This window comes from Neophocaena asiaeorientalis, unplaced genomic scaffold, assembly GCF_003031525.2.
Source record: "Neophocaena asiaeorientalis asiaeorientalis breed wild unplaced genomic scaffold, Neophocaena_asiaeorientalis_V1.1 scaffold46, whole genome shotgun sequence".
In the NCBI taxonomy this organism is placed as follows: domain Eukaryota; kingdom Metazoa; phylum Chordata; class Mammalia; order Artiodactyla; family Phocoenidae; genus Neophocaena; species Neophocaena asiaeorientalis.
The window spans coordinates 3,582,867-3,598,421 of NW_020175393.1; the positions used below are offsets into that span (position 1 = coordinate 3,582,867).

Here is a 15,555-nt window from a genome sequence, read left to right on the forward strand (position 1 = left end):
TGGTTTACCATCTTATTTCATCAGTTTTAAGATGCACCATGACTTTTTGTACTGTCAAGAAACAAACAAAACACTGCAAATTAAACTATAATAATGCCATCAATTGTACAATGCATCTAAATTTCAGAGATGTGAAAAAAATGTATATTTTTGGATGGATAAATACAATAATAGCCTTAAATGTCACATTAATAGAGAGCTGTTTGCCCAGTTTGATTTTTTTTTTTTTTTTTTTTGGCCGCACTGCACAGCTTGTGGGATCTTAGTTCCCTGACCAGGGATTGAACCCAGGCCCACAACAGTGAAAGCACCAAGTCTTAACCACTGGACTGCCAGAAAATCCTCCCCAGTTTGAATTAAAATTCCATAAATTGCTTCAAAATAATCCTGTGATTTTGAGGGGCTGTAAGTGGGTAGGGATATAGATGAAATAAGATTGAATACGAGGTGATAAATCTTAAAGTAGATGGTGAGTACATAGAGGCTCATTATACTTGTCTCTACTCTTGTATATGTTCAAATTTTTCCATGAAAAAATTAAAAAAAAAAAAAGAACAACCTGGATGAACCTTGAGGATATTATGTTATGTGAAATAAGGCAATTGCAAAAAGACAAATACTGTATGATTCCACTTATATGAGGCATCTGGAAGCATCAAAGTCACAGAAACAGAAAGTATAATCGTGGTTGCCAGGGGCTGGGAGGAGGAGGAAATGGGGAGTTGTTTAATGGGTCAGAGTTCCAGTTTTGCGAGATGAAAACGTTCTGGAGGTACATGGTCGTAACGATTGCACAACAGTGTGAATATATTTAACACTACTGAACTGTACACTTAAAAATGGTGAAGATGATAGATTTTATGTTATGCGTTTTATACCACAATTAAAGAGAAAAAGAAAAAAGAACTACCTGGAGACAGAGGCCCCTAAAAATTTGTTTTCCTTTTTCATAGTGTCATAGTTCTGGGCACACAGTATGAGATCAATAAATACTAGATCATATTATACTCTAAAATGTATTTTCTGATGTCCTGTAAATACTCTCTACAATACTCAGTGCAGTGTGGATACAAAATAAAAATTAGAGATAGTGTTAATTCTAGTAGTAGAGCAGTCCTCTTGGCAGGGAAGTTGGTATTTTCCAGGAGCTCAGTAGAGCCTATGCTCCATTCGGGTGTATGGCAATGAGAGTGGGTGCTTGGTATTGTAGGTGAGGAGGGGGATGGGAGGTGTTCTTGTGTGTGTGTGTGTGTGTGTGTGTGTGTGTGTGTGTGTGTGTGTAGATAGAGCTGCTCCTCCAGGGTGTTTGTGTGGATGAAAGGCCTTGAAGCTGGAAATGAACAGCCCTGCCCTGGGGAAAGGGAATATTTAGACCAAATCTGAGTTGGAAATTAATGAGCGCTACAACTCATCCGCTAAAATAATCTTCAGACGCTGTAAAATCCCCATGTCCGCTTATCTGCCCTCCACCCCACATCATCATTTCCCTGGTCACAGGCAGACATCAGGAGACTCTGACAGATCCTTGGGAACCCCAGCCACCTTGACCCTGCCTGCCCTTGACCCTGCTGCAGTTAGAAAACAATCTTTAAGTCATTTGTTTTCAGAAATAGATAGCCAAGGAGCTAAGATAAAAGTCAAGGAAACAGGGACAACCAGGGAACTACTGACAATGTAGTCAACAGGTAGACTGTACTCTGTGCTCAGATAAGTTGCTGGCCATCGAGAAGGGAATCAGGAGTCAGGACATCTCCCCCTGCCTCCTACTTTCAGGGCAAGATCTGAACCTGAAAGGGAACCCGTGTCTCCATTTCTGAGTAGAAATCTTTGATTTCCAATTACTCATGGTTCGTCTAAGAGTTAAAATCCCTGAGGGGGTTTAGATTTTCTTTTCTTTTCTTTCTTTTTTTTTAAAAAACTACTAGTGCACTTCTTTTTTATAAAATGTGGAGAAAAATGCAGAAAAGAAGACATGTTTCTAACCCTGGGCGGTGGCTCCGGTTCATCACAGTTGCAGAAACACCAACAAAGCTTTCCTTGCTGGGGGCCATCTTCATTTTGATTAAACAGGCTGTAAATTTCTTCTTCTGTAAGAGGCACCTTTACCATTTCAACCTGAAAGACATATGAGGGGGTCTCATACGGATGGTGAGTGGGGGAGGGGAGAATACTCGGGGAAGGGGAGGGGAGCAGGTAGAGAGAGGCTGGGGAGGAAAGCCTTCACCCCCTCTAACAGCTTGCGCTTTAGGTAGTGAACATTGACAAATGTAATGGAGTTGCAGCACTGGAAGATCTTCACCCCTGGAATGTTTGTAACCTGCAAGACAAATAAATGTAAACTTGAGGGAAATTTTTCAGCTCTTTTATGGAGTAAGAAAAAATAATCCTTAGAACCTCCTGGAGAATCTGTATTCTTTATAAGAAGCAAGATCTAGCAAATTCCTTCCTCCCATTTTCATCCCATGCTTTTCCTGCTTTCTTCTTTTCCCCTTCATTTCCTCACACCTCTCTTTTTCTTGGCCTTCCTCCCCCGAAGTACATTTTAAAATTATCCTTAACTGGCTGCATCGCTTTCCCCACCTTTGTAAATGCATATCTGCAGTGCAGCAGACAGGAGCAAAGGGGTTTTGTAGAAAAACTAGGCAGCAGGCCTGGTCCACCCCTTCCTTTGGGCAAAGGAGTGGGACTGATTTGGATTCTTACCTCCTGATAGTCATGGAAGCTTCTATAAATATTGGTGTTAGGGATCTGACCCAGGAGGAGAATCTTAGTTCTGAAAGTAAATGCATTTGCCTTTAGGTTACAGTTGCCTTACCTTGCCATGGCCCACCTCCTATTACCTGAGACAAAGTACCTGTGTGACTGAACAGTGATGATGAAGAAGGTAAATGCTACTGAAACAAGTAATCCCATGTCCAGTCCCAGTAAAATTGCAGATATGAACGTCACCATCCAAATGAGCTTATGGAAAAGAGGAAGAAGGGAAAAGGAAGACCGTGATAACAAGCAGAATTGAGAAAATCACAAGTCCTCTTTCTCAACTCACCTTTACCCTTTCTCTCCCAACACCTAGGATTTAGAGAACAAATTCCACAGCCATATGAACTGATGCCATCACAAATGATTGGGTCCCAGGGCTACCTAGCAATTCTTTTATGCATCCTTGGTCACTTCTCTCTTTAATTCTCTCTTAAAACTTCAGTTTCCTCGTGTGAAAAATAGGAATAATAGTATCTGATTTATAGAATTTATTGAGATTAGAAATATGATTTGTAAAGCAACCCAGAACACTCACCAAATTAGTGGTTGCTATTTTAAGAGCTATGATAGTTATTGGGAATCTCTTCAAGTCCCTATCCCACCACCTTCTCCATCACTCTCAGCAGGTGATGTTGACTTTATTTTCACATAGAAGATAGGCTGAGGGGGGAGGGATAAATTGGAAGACTGGGATTGACATATACACACTACTATATACAAAATAGATAACTAATAAGAACCTGCTGTAGCACAGGGAACTCTACTCAATACTCTGTAATGGCCTATATGGGAGAAGAATCTAAAAAAGAGTGGATATATGTATAACTGATTCACTTTGCTGTATACCTGAAACTAACACAACATTGTAAATCAATAATACTCTGATAAAAATTTTAAAAAGAAGATAGGCTGAAACTCCCTTAAGTATTTACTTCCCCCTCCACCTGCCACTTGTTAGTATCTGCACTCAACCTTCCCCCGTTCTCTCCAGGTCTCTTGGAAGGGCTATCCCTCCTCCTAAGACTAGAAGCTCTACCTGCGCCCTGGACCACATTCCCCTCTTAACTTTTCAGGGACCTGCATTCCAAAATGATCCCTCTTCCTATCTCTTTGCCTCTTCTGAGTGCTTCTCCTCTCATTGTATCACATCCCCCATCTTTTATTTCTTGCTGTCTCCCCTTTATGTCCTCTAGTTTTGTGCTCTAGAGAGAAGGAGAGTGCTCCATCAGTTACTGTTCCTGGAAAGACACCTCCTTCTCTTGTTAGAATTTGTGTCTCCCATCCTGGATTGTATTTCTATTAACTGGATTAAAAGTCATTCAGATACGTGATGTATGATAAACCCTTTTTACTAGATCTGTATGTAACTGCAGCTACTTAGTTAATTGCATTTTACTTAACTTTGCATAGTTGGAATGGGTATTTCCATGCACCAATAACCTTGACTCCCTGCTTAAAGCAAAAGTAGAGTACTAGGCATCAGAGAGTACTAGGCATCTGACAGTGCCTTCCGGTTGATCTCTTTCGTTTGTTCTCTTCCTCTCTCTGCAGGCTTCCCCTCCGTCCTTCCCACCCCACCCAGGACATCTACACTCACACAGTCATATTGGTTCTGCCTCCACAGATTGGGTAAGTTGTAAATGGTTTCAAGGTAGGGTAGGACATTGCTCAGAATAATACCAGCCAGCACAGCCTGTGGGGAAAAGATAAACACTGCTTCATTTTCCTTTCTGGGGTAAAACTCCCAAATTTCCACAAAGGTACCACAGAGAGTTAGTCAGCCTTGCCACTCAGAGATATTATGCACTGATATTTCATAAAAATACCAGGTCCATGCTTTGACTCATTGTCTAATCAAATAAGTTTTCTCCACGTTTTTCTCTGCTCACCTCCATAATTTGTCAAACGCACAAAACAAGGCAAAGCCAGGTCACTCATTTGGCCGGTACAGCTACCACAAGCCCCTTTTATTTTTTATTTATTTATTTATTTTTTAAATTGGTCAACTTTATTCAAATAATTTCCAAGAACCCAGAGAGTCATCTCAACAGAACCAATTTCATAGAAATTTGCTTTGAAGGGCAGATAAGCAAAGCAAGTTGTCACATATTCTTGAGAATTTAAAAAAATACACAAAAATCAGAGAGGCAAGAGGGAATACTTCAGAATAACTTGGCAATAGATTTTCAGCTTTGAGGTTTTCTAACACGAAATCACTTTTCTCTTCCATCCTGAAAGATGTGTTGTTCTTTCCTCTTCTTCTCTTCCCAGGTGACCTATGAAAAGCCAGCCTCTTCCCCAGGCCTCGGGATGGCTCTGCCCACAGGTGAGAAATCCCAGGGTCCAGTCCACCGTCTGCACACCTGAGGGTCTGATAATCGGCGTCGTTTTGTGGGGACTTGATGACCCCAGCTGGCATCGAGAGCAACACCTGTAGATGGAGGGGCCCTAATTGTGTTTGAGCCGAGGGGACTTTTAATGCTCTGCTGGGGTGACGATGACAAGTTTGGGGGACCCTGGGAGCCAGAGTCTGGATGGAATTTTCCTGAGAAGTCTTCTTTTTGATACCAAACTCCCACACTTGCTTTATCTGGAGATGCTCTGGTACATAAAGGCACCTGCGTCTGCTGAAGCGATTTTTGGCAATACTTTTGATGAAGCTTGTCAAATTTTTCTTTAATGTCATCGTGACGATCCCTGGCACAGGCTGGAGGTTGTACCCTGGGTACTGAAATGGCTTTGTTGAGTGATACTGACTTCCTAAATCCTCCCAGATCATTTCCTTGACAAGCAAGGTCAGAGGTCTTTTCCGAGCGGCCCGGGCTACACGTGGAGTTGGTCTTTGAAAGTGAAGGGAAGGAATCACTCTTTGGTGGGCAGCTACCCTCTCTGATAGATCCTTTGCCCAGGCTTTCAAAAGCCTCACTCAACCTCTTAGCTTTTGCTCTGCAGAGAGGGCTACTTGGCCTGTGGGCTTCTACGCCCTGGGGGCTACCAGGGCTTGCTGGACCACCTCTGTACACATCCACAGCCGAGGAGCCGGGAAGGTAAGTCAGGCAGGGCTGCTTCCTAAGATTCGAGCAATATTCCTGATGAAGCTTGTCAAATCTGATTTCGATCTCCCTATAACGATTCCCTCCCTCGCCCGGCGGTACTCTGGGTCTAGAACCTATTTTTACAGGAGAAATCAACCACTTTAATGTCATGAATCTATTTTCCTGATCAAGATGATACACTGCACTGGAGTCTAAGTAAGTCAATGAAGAATGATGCTTCTGAGGCGTTCTCGGAAGCTCCTTCCAATGTGAAGCGAATGCGTGGATCTGGGGTTTGTTTACTTCAAAAAAAGCCCTTCCCAATTTTAAACCCATCTTATGGTCAGAAACATCGAGTACGTTCTCGCGATCTCTTAACACTGCCACGTCCTTCGCAGGTTCGGAGCCGGGTGGACGTCTCTCCTGGGGACGCCTCCGAGAACGCCTGCCTCCTCTGCAGCTCGTTCTGTCCATTCTGCTCTTACACCTGTGCCTCCGCTTGGAGCTCCAGTTCTGGCGGATGAACGTCTTGGTGGAGATGACGCAGGAGGGCCTCACACCCAGCAGGCAGCTCATGGAGTGCAGCATGCCCGCGTACAGATCACTGAGTGTTGCATTGCAGACGTCCTCAGCCTCAGAGCATGGGCTGCTTGAGAAGCTGCTGCCACCGGTCCCTCCCTATAAGGAGATGCCATCACCCCTCGGCACCAGGGCCAGGCCTGCTGAGCAAGAGTGCAAAGCATCACCCTCTCTGGGCAATGAGGTTGGCTGAAATGGGCCACCGGGGCTCTCTTCAGAGATGCCACCGTAGTATCCTCGGGCACGCCTGGCGGGCGAGGCCAATGAAGGGACCAGGGTCACACGGGTGTCCTTTCCCTCTCCGTAACTGGCACACTCCAAACACCCTTCATCCTGCAGCAGGATATCCACTTGTGTCAAGTACTTCCTCCTTAGCTCATTTTTCAATGGGCTCCAGGGCACTGCAGGCATCAAGTTACCAGCAACCACATCTTCTTGGAATAAAGTTGTATCAGTACCACTGCTTATTGAATCCTCATCTTGTGTGCAGGGCAAGGGAAGCTCATGACCTCCAGCTGGGACTCGCATGGGTCCATCTGTCCTGTCGTCCGTCTTCACCATGGACCCCTGGATTTGTCCTGTATTTCTTTCCTTTATTAATCTTCCTCCCCAAATTCGCAATCCCTGGGGCGTCTCGTAGGTCAGCGTGGACATCTGCACCACCGGGGCGTCCTCGAAGGGCTGGTTGTACTTCTCTATCAGCTGCTGCATGCGCCTCTGGAAGCGGTGGCGGCTGTCCCTGAGCTTCCGCAGCAGCACGTCCTCTCCCAGGACCTCGCCCTCCATGGTGCTCGGACAGCCAAAATCCACAAGCCCCTTTTAGATTCAGGTCACTGATTACTTACCCTGACAGTGAGAGGAAGAGTACCCGCAGGTTATGATCATCTAGCCCCTTCTGCTTCCATGTTGTCACTTTGGTGTCTGAGGCAAGCCCTCAGGGAGGCTGGCACCTTTGGCCATTTTTCTTATCTTTGCCTACTTGGCCTTGCTTTGTCTAGTTTGCTTGACATAATCTATGTTACCGATGTTGCTTAGAAACCATTCTCAGCAGGGGTGACAAATTAAGAGAATTTCCACTCACAGGAATGCTGAAATAGTTTCAGTTGGGCTTTTTTCAAGTCTAATCATGATGTACTACAATTATTTCAACAATAAGATACGAATTTTTGTCCATCAAATTAAATTAGCAAATTTAAAACATTGAGGACATCCCATAAAAATGGGTGTTGAGTATTGCCCTTTTGGAAAATAATTTGGCAATATATCAAGAAATGCTAATATGCTTTCACACAGAAATTTTGTTTTACTCTTAGAAATCTATCTTAAATATAGAAAAGGGTAGATGTATAAAATTGCTCACTGTTGTGTTATTTATAATAACAAAAATTCAGATAACCTAATTTAAGATGATTAAGTTATAGTATGGAGTATCATGCTACATATTAAATTAAAACAAGAATACCAGATTGTACAGTTAGATCACAATTATGCAAAGTATTATCTATTTATAGAGAATAATATTGGTTAGATATATGCCAAAATGTTAATAGTGGTTTATTTGTGACTATGGCTTCAGAGACTGCCACCTCAGTGTGTAACCAGTCTATCTAAAAAATAGATTTTTATCTATTGTGAATTTTCCAAAGTTTTAGAAGTAAGCACGTCTCCCTTTCTAAGGGAAAGAAAGTGTCTTAAATGTAAGAAAATGAAGATGGATACTCATAGGGATGTAAAATCATCAGGGCCTCAAAGTAGAATCGAACCTACTTGAAGAAACATTTCTCATCCTTTTCCTAGCCATCCTCTCTTCTATATACTCTGCCTGGGAATTAGAACTGATCCTATCATCAGGAATGGACTGGATCCAAGCTTACTCTCATTTTCTGAGGTTACTCAGTGACCACTTGGTCTTAACAGGTCAGTAGAGGAGGGAAGAACAAAGATGAAGTCAGCAGAAATTACTTGTTTCCCATCTTCATCTTCTTTCCAGTCAAGAATCTCCCAAAATTTCCACAATTTGCAGGGAGATGTGGTAGGAAAGATAAGAAATTCAACTTCATAGGGCTTTTACCAGAGTTTTGGCTTGAGGTATGGAGTATGAAGAGGAAACAAATCTTTTCATGACATAATATACAATAAAATTTTTACCTTTCTATTTTTTTTTTTTCTGGTACGCGGGCCTCTCACTGTTGTGGCCTCTCCCATTGCAGAGCACAGGCTCCGGACGCGCAGGCTCAGCGGCCATGGCTCACGGGCCCAGCCGCTCCGCGGCATGTGGGATCTTCCCGGATCTGGGCATGAACCCGCGTCCCCTGCATCGGCAGGCAGACTCTCAACCACTGCGCCACCAGGGAAGCCCTTACCTTTCTTAATATTAAGATAAAACGTGCTCATGTATAAAGAAGAATTGAATTTATATATAATTTCCATCATACAAGAGATAACCATTGTTAACATTTTGGTATAGCCTATGTATTTTTTCACACAAAATTGGAACAATATTGAATATACTATTTGCATTATGGGTTTTTAAAAAGATTTTTTTTTGATGAGGACTATTTTTAAAAATTTTTTACTGAATTTGTTATAATATTTTGTTCTGTTTTATGTTTTGGTTTTTTGGCCATGAGGCATGTGGGATCTTAGCTCTCTGACCAGGGATCGAACCCGTACCCCGGGCACTGGAAGACGAAGTCCTAACAACTGGACTGCCAGGGAAGTCCCTGTATTACGTTTTTTAAAAATTTATGTGGGTTCTGTTGCTAACTAGTTGAGATCCTAGCCAGGATGTTCCACCAATTACTCTCCTAAGGATTTTGCAACAAGCTATCCACAGTCGTTCAAAGAAGGAAGGAATCATTTGTAGTTTAATACTCATAAAGTCCCAGTGTTATAGAAATTCAGATATTCCTCTGATCAGATTGTATTCACATTTTCTCACCCAGAAACATCCTAACTAGATGATATAAAAATAACATGCCATAACAGGGTTGGCCAAAAGCAAGGGCTGTTCTATCCCCAACATATTTATAGTAAGGGAGGGCTTACCTACTTTTATCACTACCCTTCAGTGAATTCTGACAGATTTTTATTTGAGATTTTTTAAAATTCTGACTCTTCTAGAATGGAAAAATATCATTGTTCAAAGTAAATTAGTGAGTGGCCCTCCGAAAATAGACTCCCAAGAGTTATAGCACCAAAGGTGCTATATAAACTAAATTCTGTAGATGGCTTCTGCTGGGAATCAGAGGACAGCTTGTGTGATAAACAGAAGCTTAATCCCACCCACCATGCATATATTCCATGGCTGGTTTCCAAGGTCCCTGAATCACAAGAGCAGAAGGCAGCAACAGCCTTGAGATGGTCCTGCTCTACTGAAACCTGATATTTACCAGGTGGAATAAACGCATTCAAAAGGATGGGCATAATATTTACAACCACTCCAGCTTAGGGACTGCCATCTCAGTGTGTAACCAAGCTGCTGCACCAGGAATAAAATCTCCTCCCCGCTCCCTTAGTACTATCTAAAAATGGCTAAAGGGAACATTAAGGAAATTTAAAAGGAAATTATGATGACTGGGCATTGATCTGTATTGTCACTTAGAACAAATCGATTATAGCTAGTAATTCATGCACCTGGCATCTCTAAATGTAAGGTCATCCGTCTCACACAAAGGGAAGAAATGGCACATAAGTATATAGAGGCATAGCTGAACACAGAGTTGAAACTCAGTTTTTAGATGCTGCCTTTAGTGTTCTGAACTGACCAAGAGACAGTGTGGCAGCAGTAGGGGGATTGAGTTCACATGAATGCAGAACAAGGACTTCTGGAAACTATTTAGGAAAACAGATGGCATGAATGCACAATGAGCTTCCAAGTCTGTGGTGGTATTGGGTGTTCTGGCATCAGAAGTCTATTTTAACTGAATCCTTACTTCCAAAGCTTACTTTATAGCTTAAGCAAAAAAAAAAAAAAAAAAAAAAAAAAAAAAAAAGATTAACGGGAACGAGAAGAATAACAATTGTTTGAGTGCTTATTACTAGCTCAAAACCATTCTCTCTCTATTATACATATTATCTTATTTAACTCCCAATCCTGTGAGGCAGTGGCTGTTATTTTAAAGAAAAGGAACTAGAAATAGGCTGGGGCCACCACTGGGGATCAGTTGAATGCAGTTCTCCTCAGAGATGCCCCACCAAGATGTAATCTGGAGATCCATTCTTTCTTGACTTAGCTATTTGATTAGTTCTACTTACATTTGGCAGCTTGTAGAAAAAGCGTCCCACCTTCACCATCAGGAGCAGCATCACACCTGCGCCTACCAGAGATGCAAACTGAGGAGACAGAGCCAGTTGGAGAGAGACCATCAGGAATGTATTTGTCCCTGTCTGCAACTGAGGCCTTCTGCTTGGTGAGAAGCATGTCATTTTTTTCTTAAAAGGGGTTGAGTATAACCATCCAGCATAAGTGCATTTTTGGTGAACTGACATTTTCAGGTCCTGTCAAAGTGCTAAACACACACTAGGTACTCAATAAATTCTTGTTGATTGGACGTATGGAGGCTTTCTGAAAAGTCCCAGATTGTCTTGGATATCTGAATCTTTCTTGCCATAGCTTTGTGCTATGACTCTGAAGTCTCCTAAAATCCAGCCTGCGTTTCATCCTAAATTTAACCCTTCTTTGAACAGTTCAGAAAAGCCCTGGTAGACTCATCGCTGTCAGACCTAAAATCCCAACCATTCCACCTCGCTCTTTTGGAGCCTGGATAACTTCCCATCTAACAGCTTCAGTGGGGCTTCATCTTAAAAACACCACGATATTCACTTCTGATTTCCCTACTTCAGTTTCCCTCTGCCTCACTGCCATCAAAAAAGGTTATGCACATGAGTCAGGGCTGTATATAGGAGCTCTGGGTCCTATCCCACCTGGGTTGACTACTCTGGGCTCAGTACTACTTGGTAAGCAGTGATTCAGATTGGCAAATACAGGTAGAAAGCTAAGAAGCATAGTTCCCTTTATAATCTCAAGGCTCTCTGGACATAATCTTGAACTCATTATATCCTCTATTGATAAATTTCCATTGTTTAAGCCCCTACTAAGAAAAAATAATATAAAGCAGCGTAATTTCCCACTGTGATGGGGGTGGAGGGGGAATAAAACTGTATGTAACCACAAATCAAAACAATGGTATATACAAGCAAGAACAAGCAACCTTAAATCTAAACCATTAAGTGACCACTCAGCAATGATTCTCTAACTTTTTTTCTCTTTTTTTATTAGGTGTGAAAAAAATAACTTCCTACTGGATTCCCTCTCACTACTCACTGCTATTTGCCATGTAAATGTATCGCTGAAAATAATTGCAATGAAATCAACATCCTACTTCCTTCTTTCCCCATCCCAGCTGATGCACAGCTAATGGGACCAAGCCAACATGGAAAAGTTGAACCTTGAGAGAAGAGTGAAGGGAGAAGGATTCAGGAGAATGGATCACTGTAACTGAACCTCAGGAAGTTCTCATGGCAAACATTCTATACACTGTGGAACTAAAAAAAGGTAACTGAAGACATAAGTTCCTCCAGCCAATGTACATATCAGCCTGTTGCTGCATCGAGTTTTAGAGTCTAGCTTCAGGCAGTCTTGCACTATAAGAAGAAACTGCTTTGATTAGCACAGGAAAATATATCAGGACTTTTCCTTCCTTCTACTCCTTTCTCCAAAATTCTTCTGATTATTTTTAAGGAAGCGAAGACATACAGACACCAAAATTAGCTGTATAAACCTAGTTTAAAATGAGCACAAACCAGACACTGAATCCCATAAAACTTGCTGTTCAGGGAGGCCTGCCAATAATTGTGTGTCCCCCATGGCTGCACACGCAAAGGGGTGGGCTTTGGGATCAGAGGGCCATCCTTGGTGGCATTGTGCCTTAAGAGGATGCTTGATGGCTCTCAGAATCCCAGACTCAGTGCCTGAACAGGATCTAGAGACAACGAGCATGTACAACTTTACATCTCATGCATTTTTTGCTTTTCTGCTCTGATTTTCCATCACTCTTCCAGGCTTTCTTGAACAAAGACTGACTCTACCTTCTTTCTGGGGATTCAAGGCAATGTGAGGTCGCATAAAACACAGCCACTACTGACATGCAGACCCTCAGACACCAAATGCTCCATAAGCAGCGGACAGTACATTACCATGGACCAGCCAGGGCACTAGGGACCTGGGGTGGAAGCTCTGATATTTGAACATCTTAAGTGACACGCACTGTAGTGGGCACTATTGTCATCCAGTTTAAATCTCACAACTGAAAGGTTATCCTTATCCGCATTTTACAGATAAGGACTAGAGCCTCAGAAAGTGAAAGTAACTTGCCCAGGGTCACACATCTAGAACTACTGAGTCAGGTTTCCATCCATCTGACCAGTTGACTCCAAAATCCAGGCTCTCTCCACTGCCCTATCTGCTTCCTCTAAAAAGAGCACAGCTCATTTCTCTCTTTGATAATTTTTTTCTTTTCTTTTTTAAAATAATAACTAACTTTTTTGTTTTTTGAGTTTTTGTGGTACGCGGGCCTCTCACTGTTATGGCCTCTCCCGTTGCGGAGCACAGGCTCCGTACGTGCAGGCTCAGCGGCCATGGCTCATGGGCCTAGCCGCTCCGTGGCATGTGGGATCTTCCCGGACTGGGGCACGAACCCGTGTCCCCTGCATCGGCAGGCAGACTCTCAACGACTGCACTACCAGGGAAGCCCAATAACTCATTTTTAAAAGCAGTTCTGGGAGCCTGGGGACAAGGCAAGAAGGCTGGTCCTTGGAAAGCAGAGAACAAGGAAAGGAACCCAATCATAGAGAAGAGGGAAGCATAGTGGTCAGAACTGGATCAGCAGGCCCAGGCCATGGCTGGAAGGGCTGATAGGTTTTGCTACAACCAGTAAAGACACGTGGGTTCTAGACAGGAAGAAATTAAAGTGAAATCCAGACACATTTTATACCGTTTGTATTTATGTCAGACATACATACATACACACATACATACATACACACATACATAATACATATATACATAAGTGGCTCCTGGTGACAAGTCATGTCAGAGAGGTTCAGAGCCAGCCCCCTAGCCTCTCTTTCCTGCAGTCCTGAGGAGCTTTGAAAAAGTGGGGGTGTTCTCAGGCAGAGTGAATCAAAAGTCCCCAGAGAAAAAGGGTGGAGAGAATAACCCCTGCTATGGGATGAAGAAGGCTGAATGAGTCCAGATCAGAAACTTATTGGAGGTGGGGTAGCTCCAATGTGGAGGGCCAGGGTCAGGGGCATTCTCTGCTTGAACCAGCAATTTGCCCTGGGCAAGTCAGGGTCTTGGGGAAGGACTTACCAGTATCCCTGGGGACATACTTCCCTTTGAAGGGTCACTGTACCACAAAGAGAGATGTCATTGGTAGGGAAGAACAATGCCATAGCAGAAAACAGAATGAGAGCCATCAGCAACCTCTGAAGCAGGCACTTTGTCCAACAGGCTAAAGGCAACTCTGAGGCTGAACTGAAGCCCTTCGTCCCTCCCTCCATCTATACATATCCCAACCCTCTTGCAATGATTCATGAGAGTCTCACTTCATCCATCATTCTCCTTCTTGCAATATTTATGGCATTTTAAAATTATTGTATTTATTCTGCACTTAATTTTACCTGCACCATGATTTAGTTTTTTCCAACCACATGCATCTTTTCTCCCCAAATTTGTTATGCTTGTATACTAAATAAACAAAGTGTGTGGTCACAAGTCAGTGGGAACTATTGTCCAGAATTTCCATTTTTTCTTACCATAAAATCCTCTCATTTTGACTTCAAAATTTTTTCACACTTGCAGAGAACATCCTTCTTTTTAACGTAACTCATCTTCCTTCTTTTGGTCAAATAGTAGTACAAAACAGCTACATACACCTTAAAGGCCAATGTGTCTGGCAGAAGCTCTATGACAAAAAAACTCAGTCCACATAAAATCATGTGGTATGGGCTTACTCTAGACCCGTGTTCTCACCTCTGCCCAATCTTCTGACTTTTATTAGCTTTCACCTTATATTTCACTTATATTTACCCATGGACTGTGACACTTTATCTTTCCCCATTCAAATTCAGTGTCCATTCTTCTGACACTTTACTTTTTGACCATGGCTATACCTCCCTACTGTGCTGCTGTGGCCTAAGCTTGTCTTTGACTTCTGTCACTCTTTCTGTGCCTCCTGATCCCCGGACTCATTCCATGGGCTTACTCCAGGTTCAATTCTGATAGTTCTTTGACACTTAATCATGCTATATAACTGAGATGGGACACCTCTCATGTTGTCAAGTTGTAACTTTTATCTAGTCAGTTTAAAACTCATGAACATTGGACTTAAAAACTCTCTTGCCGGGCTTCCCTGGTGGCTCAGTGTTTAAGAATCTGCCTGCCAATGCAGGGGACACAGGTTCGAGCCCTAGTCCAGGAAGATGCCACATTCCATGGAGCAACTAAGCCCGTGTGCCACAACTACTGAGCCTGCGCTCTAGAGCCCGTGAGCCACAACTACTGAGCCCACACGCCTGGAGCCTGTGCTCCGCTACACCAGAAGCCACCGCAATGAGAAGCCCGTGCACCACAACGAAAAGTAGCCCCTGGTCGCCGCAACTAGAGAAAGCCCGTGCGCAGCAACGAAGACCCAACACAGTCAAAAATAAATAAATGAAATAAATAAAATTTTAAAAAATCTCTTACCTACAATTAGAGAGCTTGCCTTTAGAGCCTTCTCTGCCAACATTTTCCCTTTCCTTCTTCCCTTCCATACCCTATATATTTAGTTTACTAATTCAGGGTCTGAAGAGGGTCTGACCTAGATAATTTTCTCTTACACAAAGGTAGAATGGTCATAAATTCCCTAAGCTCACCTAGACAAAGACTTTATTCTCTATCATGAAAGCCTCTTGTCATGCCCTTTGAGGAAGCCAGGAAAGTTTCTAGTTCTGCTGTCAGGAAGGAGAGAGTTATATTATTATTTTCCCAGACTAGGGCTGAGAATATAGTTCCCCATAGAAAAAAATGTTAATAGGTGATGGTTGGTTTATCCGAAATATTATCTTTTAGGTATGTTACACGGAAAGTAGCTTTTTGTGGGCTAATATATAGAAGCCTTTAACAGAACAGTATTTT

General features: G+C 42.7%; 2 protein-coding genes across 2 annotated transcripts in view; both read right to left on the reverse strand.

Annotated features, from left to right (window-relative positions):
• SLC26A8 (solute carrier family 26 member 8) overlaps nucleotides 1-15,555 on the reverse strand; it is a 72,168-nt gene that overhangs the window by 6,859 nt on the left and 49,754 nt on the right. The window contains exons 11-16 of the mRNA XM_024765856.1: nucleotides 10,632-10,709; nucleotides 4,358-4,453; nucleotides 2,855-2,961; nucleotides 2,704-2,773; nucleotides 2,225-2,317; nucleotides 1,984-2,115 (exon numbers count right to left, since the gene is read on the reverse strand). Coding sequence (XP_024621624.1) covers nucleotides 1,984-2,115; nucleotides 2,225-2,317; nucleotides 2,704-2,773; nucleotides 2,855-2,961; nucleotides 4,358-4,453; nucleotides 10,632-10,709 — 576 coding nt within the window. The remainder of the gene's footprint in view (nucleotides 1-1,983; nucleotides 2,116-2,224; nucleotides 2,318-2,703; nucleotides 2,774-2,854; nucleotides 2,962-4,357; nucleotides 4,454-10,631; nucleotides 10,710-15,555) is intronic.
• Nucleotides 5,015-7,160, reverse strand: LOC112413799 (Holliday junction recognition protein-like). Its single transcript, XM_024765857.1, is given in 1 exon segment — nucleotides 5,015-7,160. A coding segment is annotated over 1 exon segment (2,124 nt). The 3' UTR covers nucleotides 5,015-5,036.